General features: G+C 44.3%; 1 protein-coding gene across 1 annotated transcript in view; it reads left to right on the top strand.

Annotated features, from left to right (window-relative positions):
- Positions 1–15,078, top strand: part of BIVM (basic, immunoglobulin-like variable motif containing) — a 34,244-nt gene extending 19,166 nt beyond the window's left edge. Inside the window, exons 6-10 of the mRNA XM_068268006.1 lie at positions 2,882–2,976; positions 9,307–9,439; positions 11,000–11,083; positions 12,802–12,898; positions 14,658–15,078. Of these exons, the coding sequence (XP_068124107.1) occupies positions 2,882–2,976; positions 9,307–9,439; positions 11,000–11,083; positions 12,802–12,898; positions 14,658–14,954 (706 nt within the window). The 3' untranslated portion in view covers positions 14,955–15,078. The remainder of the gene's footprint in view (positions 1–2,881; positions 2,977–9,306; positions 9,440–10,999; positions 11,084–12,801; positions 12,899–14,657) is intronic.
- The last annotated feature ends 204 nt before the right edge of the window (positions 15,079–15,282 follow it).

Raw genomic sequence — 15,282 nt, 5'->3', positions numbered from 1 at the left:
TGAGCACCTCCATCTGGCTGGACTTTATTTAAGCTCTTAGTACTGCCTGATGAAGTGGGATGTTGCCCATGACACACACTGCAATATCAGCATTTTCTTGAATAAAACAAATTTTCAGTTTTAAATCGACTTTTAAGTCCATTTTGTGGGAGGCAAGTCCACCACTTCCTCCTTTTTAACCTCCCTAGTGTTCTGGACGAGCTGAGCTCGTCCAGAGATGCTGGAGGGTGCCGCTCAGGCCCCGCTGGGCCGATTTTAATAATTTTTTTTTAAACACGCAGCAAGCACTTGGCTTGCTGCGTGTTGGAGACGATCGCTGCTCGCCGCCGATGCGCCGCTATCCGTCGCGTAACAAGCGCCCCCCAGACCCCGTGCGCTGCCTGGCCAATCAGTGCCAGGCAGCGCTGAGGGGTGGATCGGGTCTCCCTGTGACGTCACGACGTGCGTCGCCATGGCGACGGGGGAAGCCCTCCAGGAAATCCCGTTCAGAACGGGATTTCCGGACGGGTCATTGCGCCGGCGGCGATCGGAGGGGAGGGAGGGATGCTGCACAGAGGGGGAAATCATGTAGCTAGCGCTAGGCTAGCTACATGAAAGATTAAAAAAAAAAAGTGCAAAAAAACGTTGCACTGCGACTGCGGGAATCAGGACGCCAGGCAGGTTAAAGGGAACCTTAACTTAGAGCGATATGGATGTTTCCTTTTAAATAATACCAGTTGCCTGGCAGTCCTGCTGATCTCATTGACCAAAGTAGTGGCTGAATCACACACCTGAAACAAGCACGCAGCTAATCCAGTCTGACTTCAGAGCACCTGATCTCCATGCTTGTTGAGGGGCTGTGGCTAAGAGCATTAGAGACACAGGATCAGCAGGAGAGTCAGGCAACTGGTATTATTTTAAGAGGAAAAATCCATATCCTTCTCAGTTTAGGTTCCCTTTAGGCTGCTTACACACTAAGATGTTACAGGCGCACGTTAGTGCAGCCTGTAACGCTCCCCCAACGCACAGCAATGTAACACAAGTGGGCTGTTCACACATCCCACGTTGCGTTACATGTAACGCTGCACGTTCTGCCGAAGTGCAGCATGCTACGGCGTTGCAGCGGCTTAAGCCGTGTTAGACTGTTTGCACATGTGCAGTCATGTTGGGGAGGAGCGGAGAGCGGCCAGGCACATGGCTAATTAATATTCACTGCACGTTGTGACGTGCAGTGTTTACTTCCTGGTGCCGGCTGCTCTGTGCGGCGATTGGCCGGCGGGACCACGTGATGCCGCATGCGTCCAAGAGTACGCATCACGGACGCCAGAGTGAGCTGCACAACGCGGCTCACTCTGATATCCACATCGCAGAGCACCAGGCCTTGCGTTAGATGCACGTTATGCGACCTTAACGTAACACCTAACGCAACGTCTTGGTGTGCAAGTAGCCTTAAAGAGACTCTGAAGTCTCAAAATTCAGCTTTTTATTGCAAAAATGTCTTTAACATTATAGCCCTAACTAAAACTCTACATTCCCACGGCTGTAATCTAACTAACCCCCCCCCCCCCCAAACTCCCCGGGGGGGCAATCCGGGCAGCGCTTCCGTAAGAGGCAGAGCTTTCAGCTACAGCTCTGCCTCTCCGCGTCTATCAGCGCAGGATCGCTGCCTCCGCCCGCCCCTCTGTCTTCCTTCACTGAGAGGGACGGGGGAGAGGCGGAGATACACGCTGATCGGCGCATAAGGAGGCAGAGCTGCAACTGAAAGCTCTGCCTCCTACAGCAGCAAAATCCAAGACCAAGAAAGTCGTGGATTTTGTGGGGGAGAGGGAGGGGGGAGTTAGGGGGGTTTAAGTTAGATTTCAGCCGCGGGGATGCAGCGGTTTACTTAGGGCTATAATGTTAGACATTTTTGCAATAAAAACTAAATTTGAGACTTCAGTCTCTTTAAACAGTTTTTAACTATCTTGCAAAAAAATTTCAAGAGGACAGCGCTAATGTCTCAGTATTAATGCACCAATGCTATTTATTGTAATTAAAATAAGCTTTTTTTAGCCAATAAAAGTTAAAAATTTCATAATAAAATATTATATGCGAAATCCGATATATGAGATCCTATACATACACAATAATCGTCTCTAATGCAATTATATGATATTGGGATGCCTCAATCCCGTATACATACACACCACCACGCATACAATGGAGCCACCTGGTCCTCTACTGACCTAATGGTTATCTAGCTCAAAACGTTAGATAGTTCTATGTCCAGACTGATTAGAAAGAATGTTTGAGTCCTTCCCCGTTCAGGGAATTAATTAATTAAAAGCTTATTTTAATTACAATAAATAGCATCGGTGCATTAATACTGAGACATTAGCGCTGTCCTCTTTTGAATTTTTTTTGCTTTTTACTATTGGTAGGGGCTGAGGGGATACCCCATACTTTGAGGATTTAAGCAGCTGGTGATAGAGAAGTATACAGATAGAAAGCAGCGCCCTTTAATTTTCCTTTAGTTTTTAACTATCTTACCCTCATCTGGCGCCTCTGTTTTACCAGCTGTTCTTTACTTTTCCACCCCTGGTGGAGGGGTTTACCCCATTTCTTCATATCTACAGAGAGCGACATTTTTAACCCGAGTGGGGTCGGGTCTAATCTCCCCACCTGCCATCACAGTGGTTACACACCTTTGTGAGTATATTACCACATCGAATCGACATATTGCACTATTGGGGCTCTCAATCTCTTTTGTCTTTCTAGTGTCCGTGCAGATAGTGCTCAGATTAGAACAGGGGACCTAGCTTTACAAGGCGAGGGTGCTAACCACTACCCAATCGTGCTGCCCATAGCTTTTGTATGTACATTTCTAGTTAACTGGCAATTACTTTTTTCTTTTTTTTTCTAGATGGTTTAGACAAATAAATGACCATTTTCATGTGAAAGGATGTTCATATATCCTTTACAAACCTCATGGAAAAAACAAGACTGCTGGCGAGTCTGGTGAGTGTACACAGTGCATATATTGAAAGGTACACCCAAATAAAAAATGTTAATTTGGACTTCAAAATGATTTGATTCCAATAATTTAAGAGCCATATATAAGAAATACCAAGTATATACACTTGCAGGGGTGAGGTCACATTAAGTTATGGTGGTGGGGGGTAGTAATGATCTCAGGAGTGTAAAGCTGTGCACATATCCCAGATGTATGTTGCCCAAAAAAGATTCTTTCATCATATTTGGTGTGTTCCCTAACATCAGTGACTCCAGTTCAGTGATCTTTTGAGTTGGAAACATTTGGTCACCTGCAGCTGTAGCTCTTGAACCCATTCCCATAAAACTTTGTACACACATATAAGGACTGTCGCCCACAGCGATTGGCACGCAATATCTTGAGCGACACTGGGGCCGAGTTCTGCACAGATGTGTTGCTAGGCCAATAGCACATTGTACAAAAGAGCAGGTAGGGTCAGTGGAAGAACAATAGGGTAGGCCTGCATTTGAGCTAGGCAGTTAACCAGTTTCATCTTTCAGTGACACATGGGGGGGGGGGAGTTGTTACATTCTGAGCACAGGTGGCCCACAGAGTTTGGCATACCATACTTTTCGGACCATAAGACTCACTTTTTCTCCCCCAAAAAGTGTGTTTATGTGGGGGTGGGGGGGGGGGGGGGGGGAGTCAGTGCGTCTTATGATCCGAAGGTGTCCTCTTTAAGTGCCCCCTCTGTATTCCTTTGCCACCCTGTGTCTCTAGTGCCAGTGTTCCCCGTGTGCCAGTGTTCCCCATTTCTCATGAGGTCGCTTCAAGATCTGGCATGCCAACTCTTAAAGCAATTTAAACAAATTGCATCATTCTCCTGCACTTTTATTTGCCATACAGAATAGAGGCTGCTTTGATGATACAGTGAGGTGCTAGTCAGTATTAGGATATTTTTACTAAAAGAGTGCTCAGTATGTGTACAATAGGGCCCATATGCAATTCACCTTTTCTCCTTAGTTTTCTCCTAGGAGATCATTTTTCATCTTTGATTTAAAATAACTTTTTAGCACTTTCCAATGGAAAAAGTACCAAAAAGTAGGTGAAAAAGTACTAGCAAAATTATTTTGAGTATTTCCTCGCATGTTTGTGGTGTAAAAGGCATTTTATGTACAAGTTGTGAAAATAACAACTAGGAGAAAACTCAGGTGAAAAAGTAAATTGCATATGGACCTAGGACTTGGTATTTATCAGAGAGTGCACCTCCTAAATACATTTCTCTACTGCTCAAGAAGACACAGGTCACATTTTGCTTTGTTCACTCACCAAAAGCAGGAGGGCTTTCTCAGCAATAAAAGAGTGGGTTGTTAATGAGGGATAGAGAGAGGTGTAGTGATAACAGGTTTGCAGAGTATGCACTCCTATATAGGTGGCCATACATCTAGCGATTTTGATGGCCCAATTGACCAACAGATTTGATTATTTCATCAAACTGTGTTCCAGTATGCGCGATTAACAATAATAGACAGATATCTCAGTGAATCATACCGATTTTTTTTTTTTTGATCGAGCAGGGTGGAAGATATAAGTTGATTTGCAGTGGTGTAAGGAGCTTGGGGCCCTAGTGCGAGTTTTTTACATGAGGCCCCAAGCACTCTATTATGAAGCCCCAAAATCTATCAATCTGCAGTGTCAGCACAGGTGTACAGTATTTAGAGTAAGGATGTGAAGGATTACCATTATTCAGTGTACATACAGTGGGTTGCAAAAGTATTCGGCCCCCATGAAGTTTTCCACATTTTGTCACATTACTGCCACAAACCTGCATCAATTTTATTGGAATTCCACATGAAAGACCAATACAAAGTGAAAAGTGGATCGAAAATCATACATCATTCCAAACATTTTTTACAAATAAATAACTGCAAAGAGGGGTGTGCGTAATTATTTGGCCCCCTGAGTCAATACTTTGTAGAACCACCTTTTGCTGCAATTACAGCTGCAAGTCTTTTAGGGTATGTCTCTACCAGCTTTGCACACCTAGAGACTGAAATTCTTGCCTATTCTTCTTTGCAAAACAGCTCCAGCTCAGTCAGATTAGATGGACAGCGTTTGTGAACAGCAGTTTTCAGATCTTGCCACAGATTCTCGATTGGATTCAGATCTGGACTTTGACTGGGCCATTCTAACACATAGATATGTTTTGTTTTAAAGCATTCCATTGTTGCCCTGGCTTTATGTTTAGGGTCATTGCTGGAAGGTGAACCTCTGCCCCAGTCTCAAGTCTTTTGCAGTCTCCAAGAGGTTTTCTTCCAAGTTTGCCCTATATTTGGCTCCATCCATCTTCCCATCAACTCTGACCAGCTTACCTGTCCCTGCTGAAGAGATGCAGAGAGAGCATGATGCTGCCACCACCATATTTGACAGTGGGGATGGTGTGTTCAGAGTGATGTGCAGTGTTAGTTTTCTGCCACACATAGCGTTTTGAATTTTGGCCAAAAAGTTCAATTTTGGTCTCCTCTGACCACAGCACCTTCTTCCAGATGGTTGCTGTGTCCCCCACATGGCTTGTGGCAAACTGCAAACGACAGCGACAGCCGCAGACAGGCTGGGAACGCGAGTGATTCTTTGCATTCCCAGCCACAATAGCGCCCTCTATGCGGTTATTGCGGCAAGAAGGCCGCAATAACAGCATAGAGGGTGCTATTGTGGCTGGGAACGCGAAGAATCACTGGCGTTCCCAGCCTGTCGGTGGCCGTCGCCGAAACCGGAAGCATCCGCCGGCGGGGACAGGAGGATCGGAGCGATGCTGCGAGGGCACCGGACAGCTGCAGGGGGCTGAGGGAAGCCCCAGGTGAGTAAAACTCATTTTTTTTTTATTTGACTTAAGTATCCCTTTAAATTTCTCAATAACTTGATCCCTGACCTACCTGTCTTGTGTGTTCTTTGGACTTCACGGTGTTGTTGCTCCCAATATTCTCTTAGACAACCTCTGAGGCCCTCACAGAGTAGCTGTATTTGTACTGACATTAGATTACACACAGGTGCACTCTATTTAGTCATTAGCACTCATCAGGCAATGTCTATAGGCAGCTGACTGCACTCAGATCAAAGGGGGCCGAATAATTATGCACACACCACTTTGCAGTTATTTATTTGTAAAAAATGTTTGAAGTCCTGTATGAATTTCGTTCCACTTCTCACGTGTACACCACTTTGTGTTGGTCTTTCATGTGGAATTCCAATAAAATTGATTCATGTTTGTGGCAGTAATATGACAAAATGTGGAAAACTTCAAGGGGGCCGAATACTTTTGCAACCCACTGTATAGAGATGTTCATTACCAGCACAACACCAATGACAAGCTAATGAGATGGATGGAGGGCCCCTTCAGTCCAGGGGCCCTGGTGCAGTCACTACTTCTGTGTACCCTATTGCTATGCCACTGGTCAATTGTAAAGGAATCGGCTACTGTTCACATGATTTTGATCGACAAACTATCAACTTTTGCATTCAGAGCATGGAGGCACAATATCGTTCAGATTGATTAGTGAAGGTGAATCGCACACGATATTTCTTGTAGTGGGTGTGCCACTAGTCGATTGACTTTCAATCAACCACACTGTAGTTGATTCCTCAATCAAGTTGATCGCTTAATTGCTCGATGGGAAATTGCTAGATGTATTGCTACCTTTAAAGCGGACCTGAAGATTGTAAAAAAAAAAAAAATTCACTTACCTGGGACCAGGGCTGTGGAGTCGGAGTCGTGGAGTCGGGCAATTTTGGGTGCCTGGAGTCGGAGTCGGGAAAAAATGCACCGACTCCGACTCCTAATGAATTTGTAACTGTAATTAAAATAGAAAATATGATAAAATGTTCTATTTCTCGGATAATAGTCATTAAAAATAATGTATATATACAGTAATAGCTGTGTTTAGTCCACAAAAATGAAATAAACTAATCAAAATTAGTTGCTTGTGCTGCTTCAATAAAGCAGTCCCCGTATTTTTAAGGTCAGATATACATATCTGATTGTGACTGTATATATGATGTGTACACAGGAATCTCTTATATATACTAAATAACATCTATGCTGTAAGAATAAAGCCTGATGTGTAGCTGTGTCACTAATAGAGATGGTCAACGAGATGGAAATAATTCTGCATTGATGCTGATTTATGCAAATGTATGCACTCCCTTTGCTGATGAAATCAAATAATGTGATATGTTATTAAAATTTGGTTTGGTGACTACAAATTAAAGGGTAACTGAGACGGATGAAAAGTAAAGTTTTATACATACCTGGGGCTTCCTCCAGCCCCCTTCAGGCTAATCAGTCCCTCGCTGTCCTCCACCACCCGGATCTTCTGCTATGAGTCCTGGTAATTCAGCCAGTCAGCGCTGTCCGGCCGCATGCCGCTCCCACAGCCAGGAACATTCTGCACCTGCGCAATAGTGCTGCACAGGTGTAGTATGCTCCTGGCGGCGGAGTGTGTGCATGCGCACTACGCCTGACTGGCTCAAGTACCTGGACTCATAGCAGAAGATCCAGGTGGTGGAGGACAATGAGGGACTGATTATCCTGAAGGCGGCTGGAGGAAGCCCCAGGTATGTATAAAACTTGAATTTCATCTGTCTCAGGTTTACTTTGTTACACAGTAGTACTATACTCTACATATGCACTCCCCACAGAGCTGCAGGGAATCCACTGAAAATGCTGTGCACATTGAACACAGAGGTGTTGTCTGTTTACAATCTCCTCATTCCCCTGCAGAGTACCTGCACATCATTCTTACATGTACCCACACTTACATTGCCTAGGGTCTGATAGATGTTCTTTGTTCCGGTTTGCACCTTTTACAAGTACTCCTACCAAGGACTAGTTTTAGTCTAAAGAGAATAAATATAGTAGTCTACATATCCTTCTCACTTCAGTTGTCTTGTAAAATTCCTAAGCGTTGGCAGTTAAGAGACGAATTTCATGTTACATACTTTTAATCAACAAAATTGTAATATGCAAATTAGAGGAGTCGGAGTCGGTGGAATCCTAAACTGAGGAGTCGGAGTCGGTGGATTTTTGTACCGACTCCACAGCCCTGCCTGGGACTTCTGTGAGCCCCCTGCAGCCATCTGTGCCTGTGCATACATACGCAGGCACAGCAGCCATCGACGGTGGTGAAATGGAGCTGCGGAGAATCTTTGAGTACTGGCGCAGGAAAGGAAGGATGCAGGGGGCTGGGAGATGCCCTAGGTAAGTGAATCTGTTTTTTAACAATCTTCTGGTCTGTTTTTAAAGAGAGTCTGAAGCCAGTAAAATTACCTATTTTTTTTATTTCCAAGTACTCTTCAGCCTCATCATCAAAGCTGATTCGCCGCATCCCTGCTGCAGAACAATGTATTTAATTCCCCCGAAATCCTTGGGGCAAAATTCTCCGGTACTTCCTGGAGGAGGCAGAGCTTTGCACTGTAGTTCTGCCTCCAGTGCAGTCAATATCCGCCTCTCCCCGCCCCTCTGTCTTCTTGCACTGAGAGGGGTGAGGAGAGGCAGAGAATGATTGGACTGGAGGCAGAGCTACTGCGCTCAGTTCTGCCTCCTCTGGGCAGCAAAATCTGCAACTTGGAAAGTCATAGAATTTTTGCCCCAGGATTTCGGGGGGGGGGGGGGGGTTAAATACATTGTTCTGCGGCAGATCATCTTTGATGTTAATGCTGAAGAGGACTTGGAAATGAAGAGGTAATTTTGCTGGCTTCAGACTCTCTCTTTGAGAGGCCTGAAGGTTGTATAGAATAAGCAGACTCATCTGTGGGCCTTTGGTGCTTGGGGGAGACAAAGGAGGGACTCCAGAGTCATAAGTTACTACTTGAGGATTTCCATGCCTCACCACTTAAATGTGGTGATCTGAAGATCGCTAGAAATGAGCTATTATTTCTGTAGTTATAACAGTACTTTTCTGATGAACTGCAGATTGCCACATTTATTAATAGGCCCTAATTAATCTCTTCCTGTGTGCCTTGGGAATGTTTTATATCCCAAGCAGAAACTGGATACAGATTGGTCTTCTGGTTTGGAGCTCTGCTGTGCCTTTTCCTAGGAGTCATAAAGCACCAGAGTATTTTAATTGTTCTGCAGACAACAAGACACTATCTAAAGGTAACATTGTGGTACCCTCAAATAAGCAGTCCTGTAGTTTGGTTTTCAAACCATAATAACACTTTTACTTGAAATACATTAGTAAATGAGTTAATAAATATGCAGCCAGTCTATTATCCACGACTGTAATAGGTTATTGTTCCAGGTGCTTTAATAATTCATTTCTGCTTTTCTGATCTAGCTTTCCATTTGTGCTTTTCAGCGGCTGGCGCTTTGTCAAAGTTAACGCAAGGCTTGAAAGATGATTCCATGGCCTACATTTATCACTGCCAGAATCATTACTTTTGCCCTATTGGATTTGAAGCCACTCCAGTGAAGGCATGCAAAGCATACAGGTGAGCAAAGTCTAAGCTCTATGAATGCTACATTGAGCTTATGAATTAATAGCTAATCAATTAAGTAATTCAGGGAACTGTGAACATTCACTGACATATTAACCAGATCCCAACCATACTGTAACGTTTGCGGAATCGTTTCCGTGGTCAGCGCATCAGACGTGAGCTGATGCGGTGGAAAATCCTCCACAAACATGTAATTGGGAGAACCCAGGTTAGGTGCAATGCACCAGTAGAGGGTAATTCCCACCAGCAGATGGAGCTGTGGCGTGCAGACGAGCACAGCCTCTGCACGGCCACAGATGCCAGATGGGAATTGTACGAGCAGGATCAAGCAGGGCTGAATAGCCCTCAAGAGAAATGGCACAGGGACAGACAGAATGTGTGTTCACCAATCTAGTCGCGCCCCCCCAGCGACGATGAACACACATCAACGGAAAGAAAGCGCGAATGCGAATGGTGATTGCCAACAGACACCAGACTGAGAAGAACAGAGCATGAGAGTAGCAAAGGCACAGCAAACAACAATCAGAAGATAAGGAAAATAACAAACTCTAGCTAAACGCGAACACCGCACTCATTTGCAACAGCGAACACGTTTCTGCACGATCACCGCGCGTTAGGCGCCCAGTGATAAGCGTGCCACCCTAACTGACCAATGACAGACAAACACGAAATGGAGAACGCGAACGCTTGCTAAACGGTTACCTCACCGAGCCTACAGCAAGCGTTCATATCAGACAAGACAGACAGACAGGTGGGGCTGCCAGTAGCAACCGCAGCTCTGGCTAGCACCCCTAAGGCAGAGATACAGAAGGAGGCACTGCCACTACCACTACCACTAGAGCAAGTACGATCCAGACAGATGGAGCAGCCAGCAGCAACTGCAGCTCTGGCCTACACTCCCAGACAGAACGATTTCCTGTCGACCGCAGCTGGCGACGGGACAATCGCAACAGAAGGAGGCACTGCCACTACCACTAGGGCGAGTGCAATCCAGACAGATGAACAGAAGGGGCTACCAGTAGCAACCGCTGCTCTGGTTAGCATCCCCAGACAGACAGAACGATTTCCTGTCGACCGTCGCTGGCGACAGGACAATCGCAACACAAAGACTGTACAGGCAAAACAGATAATACAATCTGACTGCACTAGAGGGAATGCCTAGTACAGTCCCAAGAATTACTCTAAGATAATCTTTGACAAACAGGCAAGGCTGACACTCTAGGAGTGTTTATCAGTAACAAACCATGAGGATGACTAGCAAAGTATTCTGGGAGAACATGGTATTTATACTGCCAGCCTTCAAAGGAGGCAGGTAGGCAATTTGCATAACGAATGTATGCAAATTCCTCAGCAGCAGAGCAGGTCTGAAACTTGCAAAGCAAAGACAGGTCTCTTTTCCAGAGACCTGCAGCCCTCAGACTTAAGGAATGGTCAAACAGCTGTCTGTCTGTGCAGACCGCTGAGCGGATCATTACACATACAAAGAAAATAAATGGTGCAATGTGGTATTCTGTATTTTTAAATATGAGGCTCTATAACATATTTCTGTTGCAGAGGTCAGCTCTTCCCACATGAAGTTGAATACTGGATATTAATAGGAGAGCCAAGCAGAAAACATCCAACAATTCACTGCAAAAAGTAAGTCAAGTGTGCACTGGCACGTCGCACTGAGCCTCAGGGCCCTTTCACACTGGTGAGTTGCGTTACCTTGTTTTCTGCAGGGTAACACTACACTAATCAAAGTCTATGGTGCATTTTATACCTGTCGCGATGCGCTGGAAGTGACATTTCCGCCACATGGGCGATGCTAGATCAACAGCGCATTGGTGGACTACATGAACAATGACACGCAGACTCGAAGGCATGTCAATCTATGACAGCGCAGATATTTTAATTTTTCGCAGCAGCGTTGTGGCTTACATGCGTGGAAGCGTATTTCTGCCAATACACTTCTACGCAATTCGTTCTTTCGACCACAGGAATGGAGCGCTGGAGAGCCTCACTTCCTGCTTGGCTTTCAGCCAGAAGGGAATTACCATGCATTGACTCGGAAATCCCAAAGGCTGTTTTTTGGCGTTGTGGTGGGAACCCCATCATTTTCTACGCATGCCTAATGCTGGTTGGCAATGTAAAACCAGCCTTATGCATTACTACTTCAAGAACCGTTTTTGTGACCCAGAGTATCTAGTCAAAACCTCCCTTTCATTCTCCAATTTCTTATATACTATTGTAGATGAGATTTTTTTGTTTTATATATACACAGTATGTTATGAGCACTTTCTAGCTCATGTAGGAATTGATAATCCTGTTTTAGGCTACTTGCACACCAAGACGTTGCGTTAGGTGCTATGTTAAGGTCGCATAACGTGCACCTAACGCAAGGCCTGGTGCTCTTCTATGTGGACGTCCGAGTGAGCCGCGTTGTGCAGCTCACTCTGGCGTTCGTGATGCGTACTCATGTGCGCATGCGGCATCACGTGGTCCCGCCGGCCAATCACCGCACAGAGCGGCCGCTCCAGGAAGTAAACGCTGCACGTCACAACGTGCAGTGAATATTAATTAGCCATGTGCCTGGCCGCTCTCCGCTCCTCCCCAACATGACTGCGCATGTGCAGACAGTCTAACGCGGCTGAAGCCGCTCTAACGTCGTAGCATGCTGCACTTTCTTAAGAACGTGCAGCGTTACATGTAACGCAACGTGGGCTGTTTCAACAGCCCACTTGTGTTACATTGCTGTGCGTTGGGGGAGTGTTACAGGCTGCACTAACGTGCGCCTGTAACGTCCCTGTGTGGAAGCAGCCTCAAGGCAGAACTTGCCGGTTCATGCGCTTTACCAGTAGTAGCAGTGCAACAGACCTCTAGAAGGTAGGAAGGTACCATTGTTCCTACCACATCTTTGAAGGGAGGAAAATTAATTTAAAAGATTTCTATTACATTTGTTGTCCCCCACAAGTGAATGGGCTGATTGGCATCTCTGTCGCTAACTATCACAAGTCACAGGATGCCCACTAAATAAGTGATCATTGTGACTGCTATTCATACATATATATATATATATATATATATATATATATATATATATATATTTATTTATTTTTTATATATTTTTTTTTTTTTACACTTCTACCACATACCTGTTACGTTGTGCCTATTAAATAAAAAATGAGCTAATTCACTATAGTGTCTCTTTAAGAGGCATAGACTATTCAAATACGGTTTTTATTTCTGGTAATTAAGAATCATAGCTTTTTTTTTTTTTTCTTCAAACGAAAATCCTTCATCCCAATGCTAAAGGTGTATTAGAGGTCCTCATTTTATTATTTGCATAAAAAGCAAGCATAATATTAATCTTACAGGTGGGCAGACATTGTTACAGATTTGAACACCCAGAATCCAGAATTCTTTGATATTCGACACACTGAGAGAGGCCTACAGTACAGGAAAACAAAAAAGGTGAGATTGACCATTACATATCTACAGGAGAGAAATTAAAGGGCACCCATGTCGAAAATAAACTAATGAAGTAAACAATTGTATCTATCTTCTCCTAAATGACTTTTTAAGATATTCCAGTTTTATTTTATGTTTAAAGCTACTTTTTAAGTTTTAACTGTTTTTGCTCAATGACACATTTATTGAAGTATGCCACAGCTAAAATCTATGAACTATTTACCCTTTGTATCTCTTTCCTGCTCTCAGAAGCCATTTTAGTTGGAATTTCTTATCAGTGAGGGTCACACTGTAGTCCCTTTGTGTGCTTGGCACTGTACATACACATGTCTATCTCATCAAGTCACATGTCACTTCGGGTATCCTTTAATGCAGCAACTGTCTTAGCCTATTCTTACAAGTTGTATTTTGTTGCATTTGGTTGCCTTTTCCAGCACAGCAAAATAATAGGATTTAAGGGGATACTGTAGAGGGTCGGGGGGAAATGAGTTGAACTTACCTAGGGCTTCTAATGGTCCCCCGCAGACATCCTGTGTTGGCGCAGCCACTCACCAATGCTCCGGCCCCGCCTCCGGTTCACTTCTGGAATTTCTGACTTTAAAGTCAGAAAACCACTGCGGCTGCACGCCCGTGTCCTCGCTCCCGCTGATGTCACCAGGAGTGTACTGCGCAGACACAGACCATACTGAGCCTGCGCTGTGCGCTCTTGATGACATCAGCGGGATCGAGGACACGGCAACGCAGGCGCAGTGGTTTTCAGACTTTAAAGTCTGAAATTCCAGAAGTGAACCGGAGGCGGGGCCAGAGCATTGGGGAGTGGCTGTGCGGGCACAAGATGTCTGCGGGGGACCGTTAGAATCCCCGGGTAAGTTCAACTCATTTTCCCCTGACCCCCCCTACAGTATCCCTTTAAGTCAAATTTAACACATTATGCTAGGTACACACCCTACAATTTCCTGGCAGATTTACCTGCCAGATTTTTTTCCAACACGTCCGATTTGAATGTCAATCGATTTTCTGATTAATATCGTTCACTTCTATAGAAATCGATCTGAAAATTCATATCGGACATGTTGGAAAAAAACGATCTGGTATGTAAATCTGCCAGAAAATTGTATGATGGGTACCTAGCATTAATGATGCTTACTGATCCTAATCTGCTGTGGACTGAAAGAAATGCTTGCTATGTTGTGATGACTTCCTTTCTTTATAAAGCTATGCCAATTTAAAAAAAAAAAATGCAAGCTTTTTCTGGTGGCTTGCCCTTGGGCAAGGCACTTGCTCTAGTTAACGACTTCCAATAATATTTCTTGTGAATAGGCAATTATTATTGTTTTTGATTTACCGTATACAGTATACTGCCAACATGTCAAATAGCTGCAATTTTGGGTTAGATTTAGAGTGGAAAATATTAAATATCCATAAGTAAGACGATAAATAACATTTTATATTGCGCTTTTCTCCTAGCAGACTAAAGGCGCTAGAGCTGCAGCCACTAGAGCGCACTTTGCAGGCAATAGCAGTGTTACGGAGTCCTGCCCCAAGGTCTCCTACTGAATAGGTGCTGGATTACTGAACAAGAAGAGCCAGGATTCGAACTGCAGAGCCCTAAACCAGTACCCTATTCAGCCATTACAGTGTACTGTACAGTAATAATTCATATGAAGCTGGCAGTAAAAATAATCTATTTTTGTATTGATAAGTAAAAAAGTACTTTACATTCCCAATAATAATAATCATAACAACATGATTTATATTTCAGACTGGAGGCAATCTCCACTGCATCATGGCTTTTCAGAGACTCAACTGGCAAAGATTTGGTCCATGGTCCTTGCAGCTTGGTAACCTGAGACCTGAACCACTGCCTCCAGCTCAGGTGAAAAGAATACCGAAGTCAGAGAGTGAAGATAATGTAAGCAAGAAGCACCATGGCCGCCTGGGAAGGTCCTTTAGTGCAAGCTTTCATCAGGAGCTTGCATGGAAGAGAATCTGTAACATCCATGAGAGGCGGGGCAGCGGCTCCCCTGAGAGCGATACAGATGGCGAAGGAACCGAATGATCTGAAAACCAACATTTCAACTTCAATGTTAACCTATAAAATTTGTACCACGTGAGCAATTTGCAGCAATACTGTCAAGCTGAGGAACTTGTCTTAGAGAGGAATACATATTCTCCTATCTCTCTCTTCTTGATTTTTGTTAGTTTTGTCAAATTTATTTTAATGGAACTGTAAAATACAACTGAGGTAGTTGATGCACAATACAGTGCTGAGATTTGTGTTCAACAGATCAGTTTTGTAAGCTGCTCAATATATCTGTAATTCTGACTTGTTGCCTCAAACAGTAGCCATTATCCATACTGTCCAATCCATGATGCTGGAGCAATGG

The sequence above is a fragment of the Hyperolius riggenbachi genome, chromosome 2 (genome assembly GCF_040937935.1).
Source record: "Hyperolius riggenbachi isolate aHypRig1 chromosome 2, aHypRig1.pri, whole genome shotgun sequence".
In the NCBI taxonomy this organism is placed as follows: Eukaryota; Metazoa; Chordata; class Amphibia; order Anura; family Hyperoliidae; genus Hyperolius; species Hyperolius riggenbachi.
Note: the sequence above shows the minus strand (reverse complement) of the source record. Positions and strands in the feature narration are given on the sequence as shown.